This window comes from Natator depressus, chromosome 1 (assembly GCF_965152275.1).
Source record: "Natator depressus isolate rNatDep1 chromosome 1, rNatDep2.hap1, whole genome shotgun sequence".
In the NCBI taxonomy this organism is placed as follows: domain Eukaryota; kingdom Metazoa; phylum Chordata; order Testudines; family Cheloniidae; genus Natator; species Natator depressus.
This window is the reverse complement of record NC_134234.1, coordinates 12,389,145-12,408,634: the sequence shown is the minus strand read 5'-3', so window position 1 is coordinate 12,408,634 and position 19,490 is coordinate 12,389,145. Positions and strand designations below refer to the sequence as shown.

The 19,490-nt window shown below is 46.8% G+C and overlaps 1 protein-coding gene across 2 annotated transcripts in view; it reads right to left on the bottom strand.

Moving 5' to 3' along the window:
• The window catches only part of RAB6A (RAB6A, member RAS oncogene family), a 104,298-nt gene extending 88,543 nt beyond the window's left edge, over window positions 1–15,755 (bottom strand). Inside the window, exon 1 of one of the 2 annotated variants that reach the window (XM_074954849.1) lies at window positions 15,599–15,755. In XM_074954849.1, coding sequence (XP_074810950.1) covers window positions 15,599–15,668 — 70 coding nt within the window. In that variant the 5' untranslated portion in view covers window positions 15,669–15,755. The remainder of the gene's footprint in view (window positions 1–15,598) is intronic. The other variant, XM_074954840.1, reaches the window with a different exon arrangement.
• Window positions 15,756–19,490: the final 3,735 nt, after the last annotated feature.

Below are 19,490 nucleotides of genomic sequence, written 5' to 3'. Positions count from 1 at the left end.
CCAGCTTCACTCGTGGACTTTGCCTTTTCTGCTCATTTAGCACGTTCCTCTCCATTCCTCATCATCATCTGGCCACTGTTGGCATCAAGGTCTTCTCTGTCCTTCCTGCCACCTGGAAAAGGCTCATTTTAAATCTCAGGTGAAAATACATCTTTTCCCCCTTGTCTGCATCTCTAAAATAGCAGAAGGAGCAACCACTGCAACTGAGGTAGTTTGTATTTAAGACTCACTCCCACCCACTCGATCCAGGGGTGTCTCCCCTCCCTCTGGCCTTGGTGAAAAACCGGCAGAGAGGAACCAGCCAGAGACTCCAGCTGGTCAGAGCAGCTGCAGAGGCAGCCAAAACAGGGACCTTTGGACAATCAGCTAACTTTCTACAGTTCTGACTGAACCACCTCTACCCTGTGCTAATTGGGTGTTTGTTCCAACCTTCTCCCTGCCTCCTCAGTCTCTTCGCTTCAGCGTCACTCCTCCCCTGCCCCACACCTTCATTCTCCTTCTCCCCTTCAGTTTATCCCTCCTAACTAAACCTCACCACCCACCCCCCACAAAAAAAGTCACAGAACTAACATGACATCCGCTGCCATCGCACTGCTTACTCAGCGTGTGCGATATCCCTTCCCTCACATGGCATGTCTTGTCTATTTCGACTGTGAGCTCCTTGGGGCAGGGACTGTCTACTACTGTGTGTTTGTACAGCACCTGGTCCAATAGGGCCCATTCTTGCTTCGTCGTCAGGCACTACTGAGATTAACAGGATGTTAAGACTTCCCCTGAAGCATTACTTGCAACTGCTTCAGAAGAATCGTAAAAGCCATCTCTGGACAGATGGGGGGCAGTGACCAAGAGTTGGTCGAGTTCAGGATCCTGACGCAGGGAAGAAAGGTTCGCACCAGGATACGGACCTTGGACTTCAGGAAAGCAGACTTCGACTCCCTCAGGGAACGGATGGGTAGGATCCCCTGGGGGACTAACATGAAGGGGAAAGGAGTCCAGGAGAGCTGGCTGTATTTCAAGGAATCCCTGTTGAGGTTACAGGGACAAACCATCCCGATGAGTCGAAAGAATAGTAAATATGGCAGGCGACCAGCTTGGCTTAACGGTGAAATCCTAGCGGATCTTAAACATAAAAAAGAAGCTTACAAGAAGTGGAAGGTTGGACATATGACCAGGGATGAGTATAAAAATATTGCTCGAGCATGTAGGAATGAAATCAGGAGGGCCAAATCGCACCTGGAGCTGCAGCTAGCAAGAGATGTCAAGAGTAACAAGAAGGGTTTCTTCAGGTATGTTGGGAACAAGAAGAAAGCCAAGGAAAGTGTGGGCCCCTTACTGAATGAGGGAGGCAACCTAGTGACAGAGGATGTGGAAAAAGCTAATGTACTCAATGCTTTTTTTGCCTCTGTCTTCACGAACAAGGTCAGCTCCCAGACTGCTGCGCTGGGCGTCACAACATGGGGAGTAGATGGCCAGCCCTCAGTGGAGAGAGAGGTGGTTAGGGACTATTTAGAAAAGCTGGACATGCACAAGTCCATGGGGCCGGACGAGTTGCATCCGAGAGTGCTAAAGGAATTGGCGGATGTGATTGCAGAGCCATTGGCCATTATCTTTGAAAACTCGTGGCGAACGGGGGAAGTCCCAGATGACTGGAAAAAGGCTAATGTAGTGCCAATCTTTAAAAAAGGGAAGAAGGAGGATCCTGGGAACTACAGGCCAGTCTGCCTCACCTCAGTCCCCGGAAAAATCATGGAGCAGGTCCTCAAGAATCAATCCTGAAGCACTTACACGAGAGGAAAGTGATCAGGAACAGTCAGCATGGATTCACCAAGGGTAGGTCATGCCTGACTAATCTAATCGCCTTCTATGATGAGATTACTGGTTCTGTGGATGAAGGGAAAGCAGTGGATGTATTGTTTCTTGACTTTAGCAAAGCTTTTGACACGGTCTCCCACAGTATTCTTGTCAGCAAGTTAAAGAAGTATGGGCTGGATGAATGCATTATAAGGTGGGTAGAAAGTTGGCTAGATTGTCGGGCTCAACGGGTAGTGATCAATGGCTCCATGTCTAGTTGGCAGCCGGTGTCAAGTGGAGTGCCCCAGGGGTCGGTCCTGGGGCCGGTTTTGTTCAATATCTTCATAAATGATCTGGAGGATGGTGTGGATTGCACTCTCAGCAAATTTGCGGATGATACTAAACTGGGAGGAGTGGTAGATACGCTGGAGGGCAGGGATAGGATACAGAGGGACCTAGACAAATTGGAGGATTGGGCCAAAAGAAACCTGATGAGGTTCAATAAGGATAAGCGCAGGGTCCTGCACTTAGGACGGAAGAACCCAAAGCACCGCTACAGACTAGGGACCGAATGGCTAGGCAGCAGTTCTGCGGAAAAGGACCTAGGGGTTACAGTGGACGAGAAGCTGGATATGAGTCAGCAGTGTGCCCTTGTTGCCAAGAAGGCCAATGGCATTTTGGGATGTATAAGTAGGGGCATAGAGAGCAGATCGAGGGATGTGATCGTTCCCCTCTATTCGACATTGGTGAGGCCTCATCTGGAGTACTGTGCCCAGTTTTGGGCCCCACACTACAAGAAGGATGTGGATAAATTGGAAAGAGTCCAGCGAAGGGCAACAAAAATGATTAGGGGTCTGGAACACATGACTTATGAGGAGAGGCTGAGGGAACTGGGAATGTTTAGTCTGCAGAAGAGAAGAATGAGGGGGGATTTGATAGCTGCTTTCAACTACCTGAGAGGTGGTTCCAGAGAGGATGGTTCTAGACTATTCTCAGTGGTAGAAGAGGACAGGACAAGGAGTAATGGTCTCAAGTTGCAGTGGGGGAGGTTTAGGTTGGATATTAGGAAAAACTTTTTCACTAGGAGGGTGGTGAAACACTGGAATGCGTTATCTAGGGAGGTGGTAGAATCTCCTTCCTTGGAAGTTTTTAAGGTCAGGCTTGACAAAGCCCTGGCTGGGATGATTTGATTGGGGATTGGTCCTGCTTTGAGCAGGGGGTTGGACTAGATGACCTCCTGAGGTCCCTTCCAACCCTGATATTCTATGATTCTATGAAAGGTGCTACAAGGTATTCTGGAAGGTGGCGTTGTAGACTATTCACTTGGCATCAGGGCTCATATTGCTGTATAATCTGTGTGCGATTTTTTATTTCCATTCCCCGCATAAGTTAAATTCCTCCTAATGTATTCCCGTCTCCCGCAAGTAAAATTCACTCCCAACATGCCCAGTCATTGCCAGCCATGCCCACAAGCAACAGCAGCCTTCCTCTTGCCCAGCAGCAGTTTCCCTCCTGCTTGAAAGATGCGGCTCAGACAAGCTCCAGTTCCCACTGGGTAAAATGGTTGTCACCATTCACTTTGATCCCTCTGGATGTTTTTGATATCCATTTAAGTATCCAATCCCTTTTTGAATTCCAGCCTCCAAGTCCTACAACCTAACACTCGCTAGCCGATTGTGGAAAGACTAGCATTTGGTCTTAACTCTTCCTCTGCAGAAGGGAGAGAACTTCCCAATTCAGCCACCTAGTAGCTTTTCTCTCTCCGACCCTTGCTACAATCACAGATATTTGAGATATGGGCGGGGGGGTGGGGGCAGGGGAGGATGTGAGAAGTATTCAGAATAATCTTCACATTAGCTCAGTTTTAAGACATATTTAGACTGAAGTTTCAGAAGGGGACAGGCAAGAAGAGATTGTGCAGAATGAACATTCAGTGCTCACTTAAATTCAGTGCACTTTACCATACAACGCTGTAAGAACTTGGGCAGCATTTGCTGAGCCAAACTGGCACCAGATACCTGTGAAGAGCACTCTGGGACTGCTCCGAGATAACCACAGCTGCACACAATCCTGTCTGGGTTACAAGGCACAGAGATGTTTAACCTAGATGATGCAATTCCACAGCAACACAGAAAAATCAATTAGACCAGTTAATGATACACTAGCATAACTAAGCACAGACCAAAACACTTGTTAAATTCCCCCAAAATGCAGCCTTTTTAGAAAGAGAAGCTAAGGAAAAGTAAAGGTTAATTATGGGGGGGGGGGTTGTTTTGTTTTAAAGAAAAACCCAAATACCCATGTTCTGCAGACATTAAGCCATTAAAGACAAAGCCACTAAATAGACTTTATTAGTCTATTTAGTGGATGCCCCAAAGTTTCTCCCTATCCATCCAATGTCACTGTGCCCAGATGTTGCTACCCTCAGAGTATTAGACTGTGACTTTATACCCGTGAAGCTAGGAAAGGCTGTCCCAGTTTACACAGCATGTACCTCTGTCAATTTCTCACCACTGGGTCCTACGAACTATCTGGAGATTCTTGATGTAAGCAAGGCCTGCAGGATTCCAGGAGGCTCTCACATTTCTAAGGGCTGGAAGGTATCAGCTTCAATGGATACTCATGGTAATAGTGAGCATCTTGAGATGGAATCTCATTGATAAGACAGACATCCTCAGCACCCTAAAACTGGGGGCCAATGTGCACAGCACACACAGCAAGAGTCAGTCCCTGTCCTGAAGAGCCTGCATTCTAAAGAGCCAAAGGCTGGGAGTGGAATCAGAGGCACAGAGAGATTAAGTAACTGACCCAAAGTCACACAGCAGGTAAGTGCCAGGGCTGATGAAACAATCATTCTGCAGTTCTTCTTGATCAGCAGGTTGTTTAAAGGACAACTCTCTATCGGAGCTTTGATGACCATGCATATCTTGGAGCAAATGTGCACCCCTTAAGCAATACACTTCAGAGGAGGAATAAACCCCACCCCTTCTGATCTAGCACTGCAGGGACATAGATCTGTTGGTTCTTGCAATTAATTAGAACCATTCTTCACTTCTTTCTAAAACCCCCCAAAACACAATTAAGAGCATCTTTAATGCATTCATTCCATGTGGCAGGAGGAATTGCTTTTAAGTGGCACTGTGATCCTGTGGATTGGACACTACACTGGGAGTGGAGAGAAATTCTATTCCAGCTCAACAGCTGCCAATTCACTGCACAACCACAGAATCAGAATATCAGGGTTGGAAGGGACCTCAGGAGGTCATCTAGTCCAACCCCCTGCTCAAAGCAGGACCAATCCCCAATTTTTGCCCTGGATCCCTAAATGGCCCCCTCAAGGATTGAACTCAGAACCCTGGGTTTAGCAGGCCAGTGCTCAAACCACTGAGCTATCCCTCCCCCCGAGTCACAGCTGTGGAGCCCCAGTCCTCTGCCGGCTGTGAAACATGTCCCCCTTTACAAGTGTTTTAAGATCTATGGTTGAAAAGCTCTGAAGAAAAACAGGAGCTCCCCTCCCACTTCCATTCAGATTGATGAGGAATTAGTGGTCAGTTTAGCAGATGGCTGAAGGTATGTCTACATTGAAAAGAAAAAACCAAAGAGTGTTCTTAACCCATGTTAGCTAACCTGAGTTAAAAAGCAGTGAAGCAACAGCAATTTGGCTTTTCACTCAGGTTAGGTGCTTGAGTTCAACCCCGGGCTCCTTTATAGACTTTAACTTGAGCAGTTTACATGCGGTGCCATGTCTTCACTGCTATTTTAACCCAAGACAGCAACCCGGGTTAGCTAACCCAAGTTATATTTGGGGGAGGGGGGCAGTGTTGACATACCCTCAAGAGCCGTGTCTCCTTGCCCTCCCTGTTCTCAAATGAAAAAAATTCTTTCTTGAAAGCAAAGAGCCCGGAGAGACCAACCAAAAGCAGTCTGGCCTATCTGAATCAGGCATTTCAGCAAGTAATTGCCAGGCGTTAATTTCTGAAATATTCGACACATACCAAAGAAAGCAATTCTGACACTCCCTACAGCTCAGGAAAGCTTATGCTCAAATAAATTTGTTAGTCTCTAAGGTGCCACAAGTACTCCTGTTCTTTTTGCGAAGATAGACTAACACAGCTGCTACTCAAACATGTCTCAGGTAGGCACTCAACTAATTCTTTCCTCTTCTCCCCCTCCCTTCCTCTGGAAAGGTAATGCAAGTAGCTTACATTTTGCTGAAAGATCAGACAGACACCTGAAATGTAGGGCCAAGGCAGCCAGTCAACGCCCTACAGGGCTGCTGTGCTGTCTCATGAAAGAAGCTGGAAAGACAAGATAGACTCTAACACTGAAACCAGGAATGAGAGACATGGCTAGTAGCTGATCTGGAATGTCTGACCCGTTCTCACACGGCCAAGCTGTGTGCAGAAAGACTCGATGATGTAGTAAGACGAGGCCCTGAAACATAAATCCTTGGTATCAGAGGCCCCGGTATGAGATCTAAGGCCTGAGCTAAAGTAATGGTCAAGATTTTGCTAACATAAAGCAAAGTTAAGCTGTGAGCCAGAGGCAGGCCCTGCTCACAGAAGCTGGCAAGGAAAAGGCTGATATTGCATAAAGATATGCAGCCGACTGTTATCACCGAACATGAGCAGAGCACCACACAGGTACCTTCTGACAACATTACTTACAGTCAAAGGTTAGGGTTTTTTTTTGTTTGTTTAAAGTTACCCTCCCACTTTATCCACACAGTCATTCAGGAACCCATTTCCTTCTAAGGTGAAGGACTAACTCTGACCAAGTACCACAGGAAAGGATCCCCAAATAATTCCTTTTCTTAGCTCAAGGTTCTCCCAAAGGGATTAAATTAGGGAATTCACAGCAAAGTAGACCAAGAACATCTTTCTCTGGATTTTTATTTAAATTGCAAGTTCCTGGGGCAGGGGTCTTTTCATTATAAGTTTGTGCTGTGATTAATACAACAGGGTCCCAGTCTGTGACTGGGGCATCTAGACAACCACAACACAAATATTGCATCATTTCCCTACAACATATTCATAACAGGATGCGGTCTTTTCTGGATAGAGAGGGAAATGTCTTGGGACTTTTCATTTAGTAGAGTGGACTGGTCTGCTACTTCACATTTTCTGAGTGCTCTTATGGGCTCAGCAGCCCTCTCTCAAGTGTAGAGATAGATTAGATCATCCACCAATGGAGAAAGTAGGCAGAAACTGGTAGGAAACAAGCCTTGCATTCCACCTGGTGCTCCCTTAAAAAAAAAAAGCCCATCCTCCTCTAGATCATGTGGGGTTTATATGGCAACTAAAATAGGGAGAAGCCAGGATGGAGCAATAATTGCCAGGGAAGACATGATCTGAAGTGAAAGGCACTAGAGATGGTTGTCTGGCAGAAGAGGCAAAATTGGGATTAAAGGAAGCTGAGACAGTTTTACGAGTAATGGAAACCAAGGGAGCTGGAGGAGTACAGACAGTTAAGGCATGCACATGAAGTACTGATTGCAGGAGCCGGTTCTGAAAGCTGAGGCTGTTGGATGTAGAGCTGTGGGAATATGAGTTGACGGGTTGGTCCAGAAATGAGAGCAGCTGGAAAGAGCCTGCCCTGAGAAAGCTCTATGCAAGGCATTCAAGAGGTCAGAGATGAAAGCTCTGGGTCTGCCTGAGGCTCTGTGCCAAATTCACTTGGGGCTATCAGTCTGTTCCGCCTTTTTAATTGGGGCCTCCTTTTGCTGCACAGCCTGCCTGAGGTAGCCACAGATGTGCAGGGATGGTCTGCTGTAGCAGGGCACTGTTTAAGTAAAGCTATCCTGGAAGTCTGCAGAGTAGTTCTGCAGAATGAAGCATTTACTTTAGTTTGAGTTTCAGCCATTTTGAGTGAGCTGTGGACATACTGTATTTAAAAGCTGCTGCTGCAAACTCAAAGGTGAAGCCAGAAGAACAAGCTGGTGACAGCAGCTCTCAGGAGGGACCAAAAGAAGGCACCAAACCTCCAGCATTGGGACTTGCCAGCTGATGTCCATTACAACAAGGAGGAATTAGAGTCTGCTGTGGACTAGGTGCTACAGACACAGCCAAATCATGCAGCTAAAAACAAACAAAAATTGAACAACCCTGTTCATTTCCTCAGAAGTGACTGTGCACCAGGGACTAAGTTACTGTAACAGGTGGCGTTCTCCAGTACCTGTGTTTCTAATGCCCTCTACCGAATTCGAAGCTCCAGCTGCTCTCGCTGAGATTCAATCCTCGCGCACGGTGCGCTTTTGCTCTTCACATTTACAATAAATTATATTCTCTCATTCCCCCTCCAACCCAGACATCCACTGGATTTTCTCCCAGCCACTTTTTTTTTTGGGCTGGGGGCAGAGGGGGTGGGTAAGGAACCAATACCACCAACTTTTCCAGAATTTAACACTTCATTAAAAGAAATTAAGTACTTCCGCAAAGAAAGTTTTCCAAGAGTGGACTGAGGCAGCACTGTCTTCCCATGACTGCAGACTGCTCTCCACTGCCTACCTGGCTCAGAGCTTTCCCAACCTACAGATATGAAAACTGACCAGAGTTGTCAGTTTCCACAGCAGCTATCCAGAACCTTGTTGGCAGCAGTGAAACTGATAAGGATCACATCAATTTCATTCTGCTACTGACTGCTTTCTCTGTGCTCACAGCTTTGCCAATGAGGCTCTTCCCTGAGGAGGCCTCATCTCCCTTTCATCTAACCTAGACTATAGTTTCCACTACTTTCCTAGCATTTGAGAGAGATCAAGAACTGTAAGAAAGTAAATTGGCTTCAACTCAAACCTAATCGGATGCTAACTGTGCTTGCTGACAAGAGGAAACATTTAGAGAAATGAGCCTAGGTGGCCTCTATGCTAACTACTGAGTAAGTTGCCCTATCTTTTGATACAATGGTTCAGTCAGTTAACTGTGGAATTCAGTCCCACAAAATACATTGCTAAAGAAGAACAGTAACATCTGAAGTTAAAACAGCAAGACTTTAAAAGGCTGGAAAGGATCTGAACCCACATGTTTCAGAGTGTAAGCCAACCTCTAAATGAATGGAGGTTAGAAGAAGCTCTCTTTGTGAGGTGGGTTATTCCATCGCTTCCAACTGCAGAGTTTCTTGCACATGTCTCTGAAGCAGCTGATTCTGCCCATTGAGGAAGACAAGATATCGGACTGCTCAGCTAATCTGGCATGTGTTGGAATTCTCTCAGAGCTCTTTTCCACACAGGTTATCCAGAACACCTCGGCCAGTTCTGGGAAAACACTTTATCCAGTTCTCTGGAATCCAACAAATCAGTTCAGCCCCAGACTCATCACTGAGGTTTCTTTACTGGCATACAATCAAGCTACACGTCATCAGACTCAAGTTGGGGGGGGGGGGGGGGGAGGGCAGGGGGTTTACAGGGCATACCACACATCCAATGTACATAATCACAAATCAATAGTATTAAGTGTATCATGTACTTTATGACTGATCTAATTTATGATTAGTCTACTAATTTTTGTAACCAATCCCTGTACAGATCGAACTATCCACGAGCTACAAAGTATGCTAGTGAGCAAAGCTGCAGCTGCAAGCTTGTCACACAACTCTTTACTTTTTTTTTTTTAATCTAACTATGTTATTTAGAAGGCCACTTGCGAGTTTATGCTTTGTCCATTGCTAACCTTGGTTGCATTGCTTCTTTTTGCATTGTTTATGCAAGCCCTACAGCATGTCAACCTTCATGTTATGTTTCAGCCTTGGGAATAGCTTACTGAATCTATCAAAGTTCCTAAATACTTGGGTATCAGTAGCCCTTAGCGCTCTTTAATTCAGACCTGGCCAGGAAGCTCCAACTGCTCCTCTCTGGTACGAACCTTGTAATAGGCATCCATTTCTGACACTTCCAGGAGAGGCTGTCAAGCACTCTACTAAGAGCTATTTCTTGAAGGCTATCCTGAGACTTTGTGCAGTAACAGGTAACTGCCATGAGCATGGAACATTAGTGCTCAGAGCTTTGCAATTGCCTCCTAGTCAGTTACAGGTGAATTTCAAGTTACTTCTCATCTCTGTTGCCCTCAATGGTCAGGGAGATACACTTCAACCTATGCCCGATATGGCAGTAGAGATCGACTGAGATCCTCTTGCTGTGTGGGTTGCTGGGTTAACTCTCTGGATTCCCTCCCCTTCATGGTACAACAGACCCTGAACTTGGGACGTTTGGATTGGTACCGACTATGTTTTGTTGACTGACTATTTTTAAAATCTGACCTATGCAAGCAGGATGGTGAGCGAGCAGCAGTTCTGGTAGTAGCAGTTTAGTGACATGATTTGGGGAGAGCTGCATATGTAACTTGGGGGGTGTTAAATTGTAATTTGTTGCCATGGCAGTAGAGTGGTCAGGTACGGGGGAAGGGGACGGACTTTGGGGCAAGTACTGGTTTTAGTTGGGGCTGGTGTCTACTGGCAGTTGGTCGGTTAAGGACTGTATCTCTGTCTTTGTGAAAATGCTAGAAAGAAAATAAAATTCCAAAACAAGCATTGAACAACAGTTTGATCTTCAACCTCCTTTGTGCAACCACTATTTTTTTTTTCTTTGGGAGGGGATGGGGGGGGTATACTTTCCCAAGGCCAATTTATATGAATGTAATCTAAGACTGGGCATTCTAGAGGGATAAGAAATAAGCTTTGAAAAGATTTAACTGTTTGGCAGCTCAATGCAGCCCAGCCTGGACTTCTGGCTACAGCAGTGATTTGTCAGGGTGCAGAGTGGGCCAGCAGTGAAGAAGAATTCAGAATGGTACGCAGAACAAAACAGAGATCATACACTTTACATTCCCCTCAAGGAGACAGCTGAGACAATCAGAGTATTCGAAGAATTCACCACTTGTTCACATAAGTTAAACATGGGTCACTACCATGGTGAAGAGCTGGATTAGAGCTACAGTCAAAATAGTTTTTCGTCCTAGTTTAGAAGCATTTCACTGAGCCAGTAAGAGTCACTTAGGAAGAGTGAGCTCCAGGTCTGCTTGTGCACATAAACAGGTCTGCATGGGGCTCAAGGAAGTCAGTGGGGCTCAAATAATAAAATGAGTGCAGGTATTTACTTGGAATTTCACTAGGCTCATTCATAGTAGGCAAGATGTTTTCAAAAAGAAAAGGAGTACTTGTGGCACCTTAGAGACTAACCAATTTATTTGAGCATGAGCTTTCGTGAGCTACAGCTCACTTCATCGGATGTAGATACTTGCTACAGCAACAGAAAAGTTTCCCCATCACTGTATAGTTAATCCACCCCCTCAAGAGGCAGTAGCTAGGTCGATGGGAGAATTATTCCTTCAGCCTGTGTCTACACTAGGGTTTAGGGCAGCTTAACTAAATCTTTTTCACTCTCTTGAGTGATGTAGCTAGGTTGACTTAAGTGTTAAGTGTAGACCATGCCTTGATGTATAATCGTCACCACACATCTGTAGGGTAGGGAAGTACTATTATCCCATTTGACAGATGGGGAACTGAGACCGAAGAGGTTTAAGTGACTTGCCTAAAGTCACACGGGAAGTCTGTGAAAGAACAAGGAATTGAACCCAGGTCTCCTGAATCCCAGGCTGCAGCCCTCACCATTGGACCACCCTTCCTCAATAACAATAGCCCAAATACAATGGAACAAGGAGTAAACATGAGAGAGAGAAGGATACAAGATATTAATCTTTGGCGGGCAAGCTCAATGCTTCTTCAGAGACTGGTCTTCACTGGAAGTTTAATCATACTTAAAGAATCAAGTTACATGGTGATGCTGTCCTCAGCTGCTGGTGACCAAGCTGTGATCACCATTGTGTCAGGTAGTCACACGAAAGCTTCTGGTCCCATGGCTAGCTGACATGGAAACCATGACTTGGTCTGCTCTACGCTGGTCAGCATTGTATTAACTAACCCAATTGTTAAGTCATTTCAAAACACAGTTAAATATATTCCCTAGTGAAGACAGGGCCTTAGCTGTTGCACAACACTTAGCTACCATGGTGATCAAGTGTTTTAGAAGATAGATACAGATTAACATAGTTGATTTTTCTGGTCATCCATTGCAGGGAAGCATCCACAGCCTGGGGAAAAGGCAGACAGACAGACTGACATTCTTTCCCCACCCCTACCTGACATACCAAAGCAAGTGATTTCTTGCTTCGCATTTGATGTCCCTGTATAGATGCCCTCCAGGTTTCCTTTCTAATAAAGCTCACGGTATAAACATATCCAATGAAATCAGGAAGAGTAATACTTCTATTACCTGCCACTGGCATACACTTCTTCCTGCCTGCTCAGGCAGGGAACTGGCCACGTGTACCCAGAATGAAAGGGGGAGCACACATGCCAGACAACAATGAAGAGGACAAGACTGCTGAACATTTTCTACAGTTTTCAAGCACACAGCAATTGTATTTGAAAACTACTTTAATAAGGGTGGTTTGTGCCACTCTAGCTGATAATCTGACCCTGAAATAGCAATTAAATATTAACCTGGGACATTTAGGCTACCAGAAATCACCTGAAAGAAAACAAGATCAAAAGGTACTAAGAGGACTGATTTTTATATATCATAGATTTTACTCTAGCTGCATCTAAATCCTCAGCACAAAGCTCCGTCTTTTCAGGGAAGATTAACATATTTAACACTACTAAACTATGTAATCTGCAATCATAGAAATAGTAATTCAATCAAGGCTAGCACCAGTTAAATTTTACCCATTGCTAGCCTAAGAAGTGTCTTTATACCACAGTCAAAAAATGCGAGGTTCAAACAGAGCTCTTTTGGGCCAGAGAAGGAACAAGCCGCAGGCTGGTGAGGAATCCACAGCAAGTATCGCTAATCTAGTTTGGAAATAAAAATGTACTTCAGCTGAGAACCAGCAACTCGCAGTAAATCCTGAAAGAAGCTGCAAGTGATTTTAGGTCATCCAGCCAACACACCCCCACGGACTGATCGGCACTGGCAGAAGACTGCAGCAGTCTGTCAGTTTTCCTTCTCCAGCATGGAGAGCTCTCAAGGTATTGATTCAACTAAAGCATGAATGGCAGGCAATATAAGTAATTGAGGAGACACCAGCTGAGGAGACACCCGGAAGTGGGGAGAAGGTGGAAGTTTATAATCTAAAAAATAATAATCAGCATGTTAGTACAGCAAGACAACCTGCAGCAGATAACAAGGAACAGCATAATCAGGAAGAATCACTGCAGTCCAAGTAAATATGCCTAGGGAGAAGGCTGCTGTAATATGGCTTAATACAATAGACGTGATCTGCATCTTTTACTGTTAACTTGGTTTTCTGTGTCTTATTTAAAACTGACATCTCCACAAACATATCCAGTTTCACATGGCAAGATATTATCCTTGATCACATTACTACATCGCCTGTGCAAGCTATTAAAAACTTTAACAAACTCCAATTAAGAATCACAGAACAGTAACACATACATTTATTGAAAAGACTGAATGCAGCCAACACAAGAGGCCTGATCTTAGCCCTGGCATGCATCTCCCTCCAGCTAATCAGCAGCAGAGCACACTATAACATTTCACTTGCCATTCTGAAGTGACTGAAAGAAAACAATGCAAAAGCAGCATTCTGTTCTCCTCTCAGCAGCAGGATACCTTTAATTATGGCCTTCCAACAAGGCAGACAACGATTTAGCGAAACAGGAAGTGAAAAAGATATTCCAGCTGCAGTGTTTTTTAAACAGATGCTTGATTTGTAAATGCTGCTATTCTACAAGGGTTCGTTTGTTTCTAGATTTCTCTGCATCCTCGTTCACCAACCCTGAAAGGACAAGGGGAATGAGCTAAAAGGTGGCAAAATCCAATATTAAAATTTACAGCACTAAGGCTACTAAAAAAAATAATTCATACACAATTACCTCAAGATGGCGTGGAGCTGCCTAAACCTCACTTTGACAGCATGGAAAAAGTAGTGATTTTTCCACTGTACATGAGGACCTCGTTTAATCATGTACGTCAGGAGTGTGGGTTCGTTGGTAGCATTCTGCTACATTGTACCCATGATCATCTCCTCTCCCCCCTACCCCCAAAATATACATCTGGTATTATCAATGGGAATCATGTAAACCTTTCTGGTACAAATATGATTAGCTCAAGCACAAAAATGAACAGGATTGGAAGATTTAGACACTAGGTGGTCTGCAATATGTTGGATAGAACTGAAATATGTGAGAAATTCATTTGTCAACTAAGGAAGCTACCTACCAAGATGTATTAAGCAGTACTAGAAGCTAAAAATCTTCCTTTGAGACCCATACTAAAAGGCTTCCTCCAAACTAAATATCAGCAACACAATAAAACAGGCAGCAGCAGAATCCCAGGGGTGTGTAGCAAGCACTTTAAACTCATTTTATCAATATTTACTTGAACAGTGTCTTTACACATGACCCTCTCCTGAAATTCTCATAAAATGGCTGTCCAGGCAGCACCTCACTTTCTGTATGACGCTACTTACCCAAAAAGATATACAAGTTGGGCATACAGTAATATGGAAAGGAGCTCTCTCCCAACAAAGGAAAGAGGCAGAGAACTGCCCGTGTATATGGCTTGATTTGCTAACAGCAGTCTCCCACCACCAAGACAGTTTAAAGTAAACTGAAGCGACACCAAAATGTAAGTCATTCCAGAGAAGGTAGAAGGGATCCTTTATGGATTAGCATCCCTTTCCAGGCAGATTTCAAAACACATTAGTGCTGGCTGTGGCAGCAGATACCAATTCCACCCCACCCAGGGACAGAAGAGACTAAATATTTTTGCTCACCCCTCATCAAAGTGTCTCATCATAGTACATCTTACAACTGCAGACAACATTATTTCAATAAAGCAATCCACTCCCGAGGAATGAAATCAGGGTTTTGTACTGCACTGGTGAGATACCAAGGGCCTTTTGCTGAGGAGGAAGAGGGAATTCAGATTTCTTCCATCAAAGAGGGGGAGGGTATTCTCATTTGCTATATTAAATATTTAAGGTGTTCAAAACACTTTGCTGGAATGTAATTCACAGTTTCCTAAAAAAAAAAATCCACTATTTAGTAGAATTACCAGTCTCGGTTTCCACCCTCCCCAGGAAACCAACCAAACCCAGATCATATGAAATCAGCAGCTGCTTCTACCACAACTGCACTATTTGAAATCTCTTCCTCCCATTACCAAATAGACAGTGATTAAAATACATTCAGAGAAGTACTGGCCCTTTCATTTCCCCCTCTTGCCCCCACTGGAGCAAACACCAGTTGGTTCTTCGTGGGGGGGGGGGCTGAATTTACGACATTATAAAGGTAAAGATCACAGTCAAGCATCCTCCAGCTGCAACCGGAGAGAGCAACACCATTTCCGCGGGGAGGGGGGAACCGATGCACAGGAAGGTGGCGGCAGAGGGCGGCTTCCCGAAGCAGGTTCCCAGCCCGTCGCTCTCCGCACAAGACGACACTCATGCCGGGGGGGGGGGGGGGGGAGGAGACACTCGCCCCGGGGGGGGACCCTTCCCCATCGGGCGGGGCCCGGCTCCGGCCCCCACCAAACCCCACACCGGGCGGGCTGCATCAGCCGGTGGGGCGAGGGGCTGCGGCTCCCGGGCAGGGGCAGCTCAGCTCCGCCGGGGGCGAGGACAGAGCCCGGGGGGCCTGGCGGGCGCTCCAAGGCCGGGGCCCGTGGGAGGCTCAGCGGGGTCCCCATGGGGCCGGGTTTCCTGCTCTGGGGTGGGGGAGGGGGCCGAGTCCCGCTCAGCCGTTGGGCGTGGGGGGGGGTCACAGGGGTCGCGGCCGGGGCCGGGTCACTCACCGCTCTGCTCGCCCAGGAAAACCAGCTTGAATTTCCGCAGCGGGTTGCCGAAGTCGCCGCCCGTCGACATGATGGAGCCGCCGCCGCCCCGCGCTGGCTCCGCTCCCCGCGGCGGGACTCGCGCTCTCGGCGGCCGGCTGGCAGGGAGGGAGGCTGGAGCCGGGCAGGGGCCCCGGGGCTGCTGGCAGCGGCAGACAGTCCCCGCCTCCCGCAACTCCGGTTACCAAGGGAGAGAGCGCGGCGCAACCGCTCGCAACGCGCAGCGCAACCGACCCCGCGGCTCTAGCGTCGGGACTCAGCGCGCGCCGCGCCCGCCCCGCCCACACAGGGGCGGGCGCGCGCCCGCCCGAACGCACCGCCCAATCAGGGGGCCGGGCGCGGCGCGCGTCGGGGGCCATGCGGAGTGTGGCCGCGCGGGCAGAGGGCGGGGCCGGAGGGAAGAGGGGCGGGGCGGAGAGGCCTGGGGCCGCAGGCGGGGCGGAGCGCTGGACGGTCTGGGGGCCGGCAGCTCCCTCCTGCCCTTCGGCGAGGCGTTAACCCTGAAACCTAACGAGGGCAGACCCCAGTTAAGGCTGTTAAGGAATTCACTGCTGACCAACTCAGCTGCTGCTGCCAGCTGCAGCGGTTGTTCCTGGGCAGGGATGTGGGAGCTGGGCAGCTGGCTGCTGTCAAAGCTTCCTGGGTTGGGGAGCTCTGCTCCCGAAAATCTTTTGAGTCCTCTGGTGCTATGCCCTTGAGAAGGAAGAGCTGTATCTTCCTCATCACTAATAAGAATAGCCCCTCAGCAGTAGAGAGAGGCACGTTTTTCTGACAAATAGGTTATTTGTTAATAGTGAATTTAGAGCCGTACAGTTTAAGGCCAGAAAGGCACAGCAGAGCATCAGGTCTGACCGCCTATACATCACAGGCTACCAGCCAGCACCTGCACACTAAACCCATCAACTGAAATAAGACCAAAGTATTACAGCCCACAGGAGACTAGAGTGTCATGTGCTACAGGGAGAGACTAGGAAGGATGGAGATGCACCCAAGCCTGAAGCTCCCACAGTAAATTTGACATGAATTTGCCTGGTCATATCAACTTGTAATTTTTATACACCATTTACAACACAGCCAGACAAAGACATGCAGCTGTTACCAACCTTGTAACTTTTAGCCCATGGGACATGGGAGACACAAGCTTCATTCCCCTCGCTGCCTGATATGAAGAAACGATTTGAATTTGAGTCGCTCATATTTGCAGGAAAGTGTCCTAGGCACTGGGATATAGACTATTCTGGGGTGGGTTTTCCTTAGGGTATGTGTACACTGAAAATGTTGCAGTGCTGGACCATGTCAACATAAACACTCACTACAACAACATGACAGGTTTCAGAGTAACAGCCGTGTTAGTCTGTATTCGCAAAAAGAAAAGGAGTACTTGTGGCACCTTAGAGACTAACCAATTTATTTGAGCGTAAGCTTTCGTGAGCTACAGCTCACTTCATCATGAGGGTTCTCCCATTCCTGCAGTTAATCCACCACCCTAAGAGGCAGTAGCTAGGTCAATGGAAAAATTCTTCTGTCAACCTAGCACTGTCTACACCAGGGTTAGGTCAGCATGGATTAGGTCAGACCTCACTCTCTCTGTGCAGCATCTCTCAGGCATGTGGATTTTTCACACCCTGAGAGACGTCACTATCCCAATGTAAGTTTTCAGTGTAGACCAGTCCTTAGTCTCTCCTGTTGAAGCTGTTCCACTCTGTATAAATAATTTGATAGTCATTAGAGCAGGATATGAATTTGAGTCTCCCACCTCCCAGATGAATGCCCTTGCCACCAAGCTATAGGGTAATTCTCACTCTCTCTCTGGCCCAATGACGAGTCAAGTAGTTTATATAAAAATGGCATGGAACAACTTTAACAGGAGAGAATGTGAGACCACTAGTCTAGGCATTAGGGCACACTCCTGCAATGTGGAAAAGCCAAGGTCAAATCCCTCCTCCAGCTGTGACAGTACCCAGGTTTGTGAGGCACCTTACTGCTACCTCCCCTTAGTGTGAAACAGCCTTGTTTCTGCCTGCTGTAGTTCAGCTCCCTGAAACCATCAGCCTCTGGCCACACAAGCGCTGCCTTCCAGGTCTCTTCAGACCTCACTCTCTCTGTGCAGGCTAGTGATAGATATACACCAGCCCGCTTGAAGTGGTCCGCTGTGTCTAGCCACTGGACACTCACAGAATTCGCCAGGTTTGTGGTCTCTAAAGGAACAGTTTAAACCCAGGTTGGCTGGTACAGCCCAGGATCAGGTCCTTTATAACATCACAGCACTGAGATACATCTATAGTGAAAATCAAGTTTAGTACAAAAGGCTAAGATCTAAGAGATAGTGAGCAAGGATAAGAAGTGGGAACAGAAATGGTTACAAATAAAACAAAAGTAGAACACCCTTCTTATAGTCTAAACAAGCAGTTTCTCACCTAAAGCAATCTCCCAGCATCACCAGCCAGCACTGGTTGGGATTTCTTTTTCATGAATGCAAAAAGCCTTAAACTGGCATCAGAAGCTTTCTTTGGGTCACTTTTAACTCCTTTATTTCCCAGCTCAACCTTTCTTGCCTGACACAACTGGCGGCTCTAACCATTGGGATATTTTGCTCACTGAGATCCAATCTAGTGAGTAAATACCACCAGTGTCCCTTCAACCTACCAAAAGCACATTCAACAGTCATTCTGCACCTGCTGAAGCTTTCATTGGTACTGTCAAGGTAGCCAATGTACGGCTTCATGAACCGGGGAGCAAAGGATACTCTGGGTCCCCCAGAATCACTTGGCATTTCTACATTGCCAATGGTAATCCACTGGTCAGGAAAGAATGTTCCTACTTGCATCTTTCTGAGCAGTCCTGGGTTCTTAAAGATGTGAGCATCATGCGCCTTCCCGGACCAGCCCACACTGATGTCAATGAAGTATCCCTGTTGATCCACCATAGAAAAGTAGCTCTTTCTGTTGATGTACTTTGTGGCAAGGTGCCCTAGTATCAGAACAGGTACATACATGCTGCCAAAATAGGGATATGCAACAGGGCCCCATTGCTGCAAATCCATCCACTATGTCCTACACATTGCAGAGAATCAGCAGATGACAATTAATGTCCTGGCACAAGTGGATGACAACAGCCAACACTGTGGATTTTCCATCTCCAAAATGATTTCTCACTAACCAGTAGCAATCTGGTGTTGCAAGGTTCCAGAGTGCGATTGCCATTTGCTTCTGTCAATGCAGCTCTCATTCTGATGTCCCTGTCGTGAAGTGTTGGGGTGAGCAAGCGTGGCACACAGATCCACAGAATGTGGCCTTTTGCATCCAAAAGTTCTGTATCCACTGCTTGTTGTCCCACACCTGCATTACGATGCAATCCCACCTGTCAGTGCTTGTTTGTCAGGCCCAGATGTGGCACTCCTCCACCATCTGCAGCTGCTCAGGGAATGTCACCAACGACCTGGAATAGCTTTTCGCTGTATCCCTCAGCAAACTGTCCTCCAAGAAATCATCATGACCCCCATTACTGCAATACTTCCTGTGGATCTGCAAATACAGAAGAATTGTGAGTCCTGTATTTGCAACATTAGTCACAACAGCACAGAGCTCTGCAGGCTCCGTGCTTCTGTCAGGGATGGCGGACACTGAAAAGTGCCATGCAGGTTTGTGGGATTTTTAAAAAGAGGTGTGAAATGATGGGATACGGATGGCATTATGGGATGGAGAAAGGTGCATGCTGGGAACTTGACCCTTAGATCTCACAGATCCCTGGGAGAGCCATTTCTATTCCACAACACATTGCAAAAATTTCCCAAAAGGCCTTGCACCAGATGGTAGCATATGGCACACTGGGATACCTACCCATGGCGCACCGC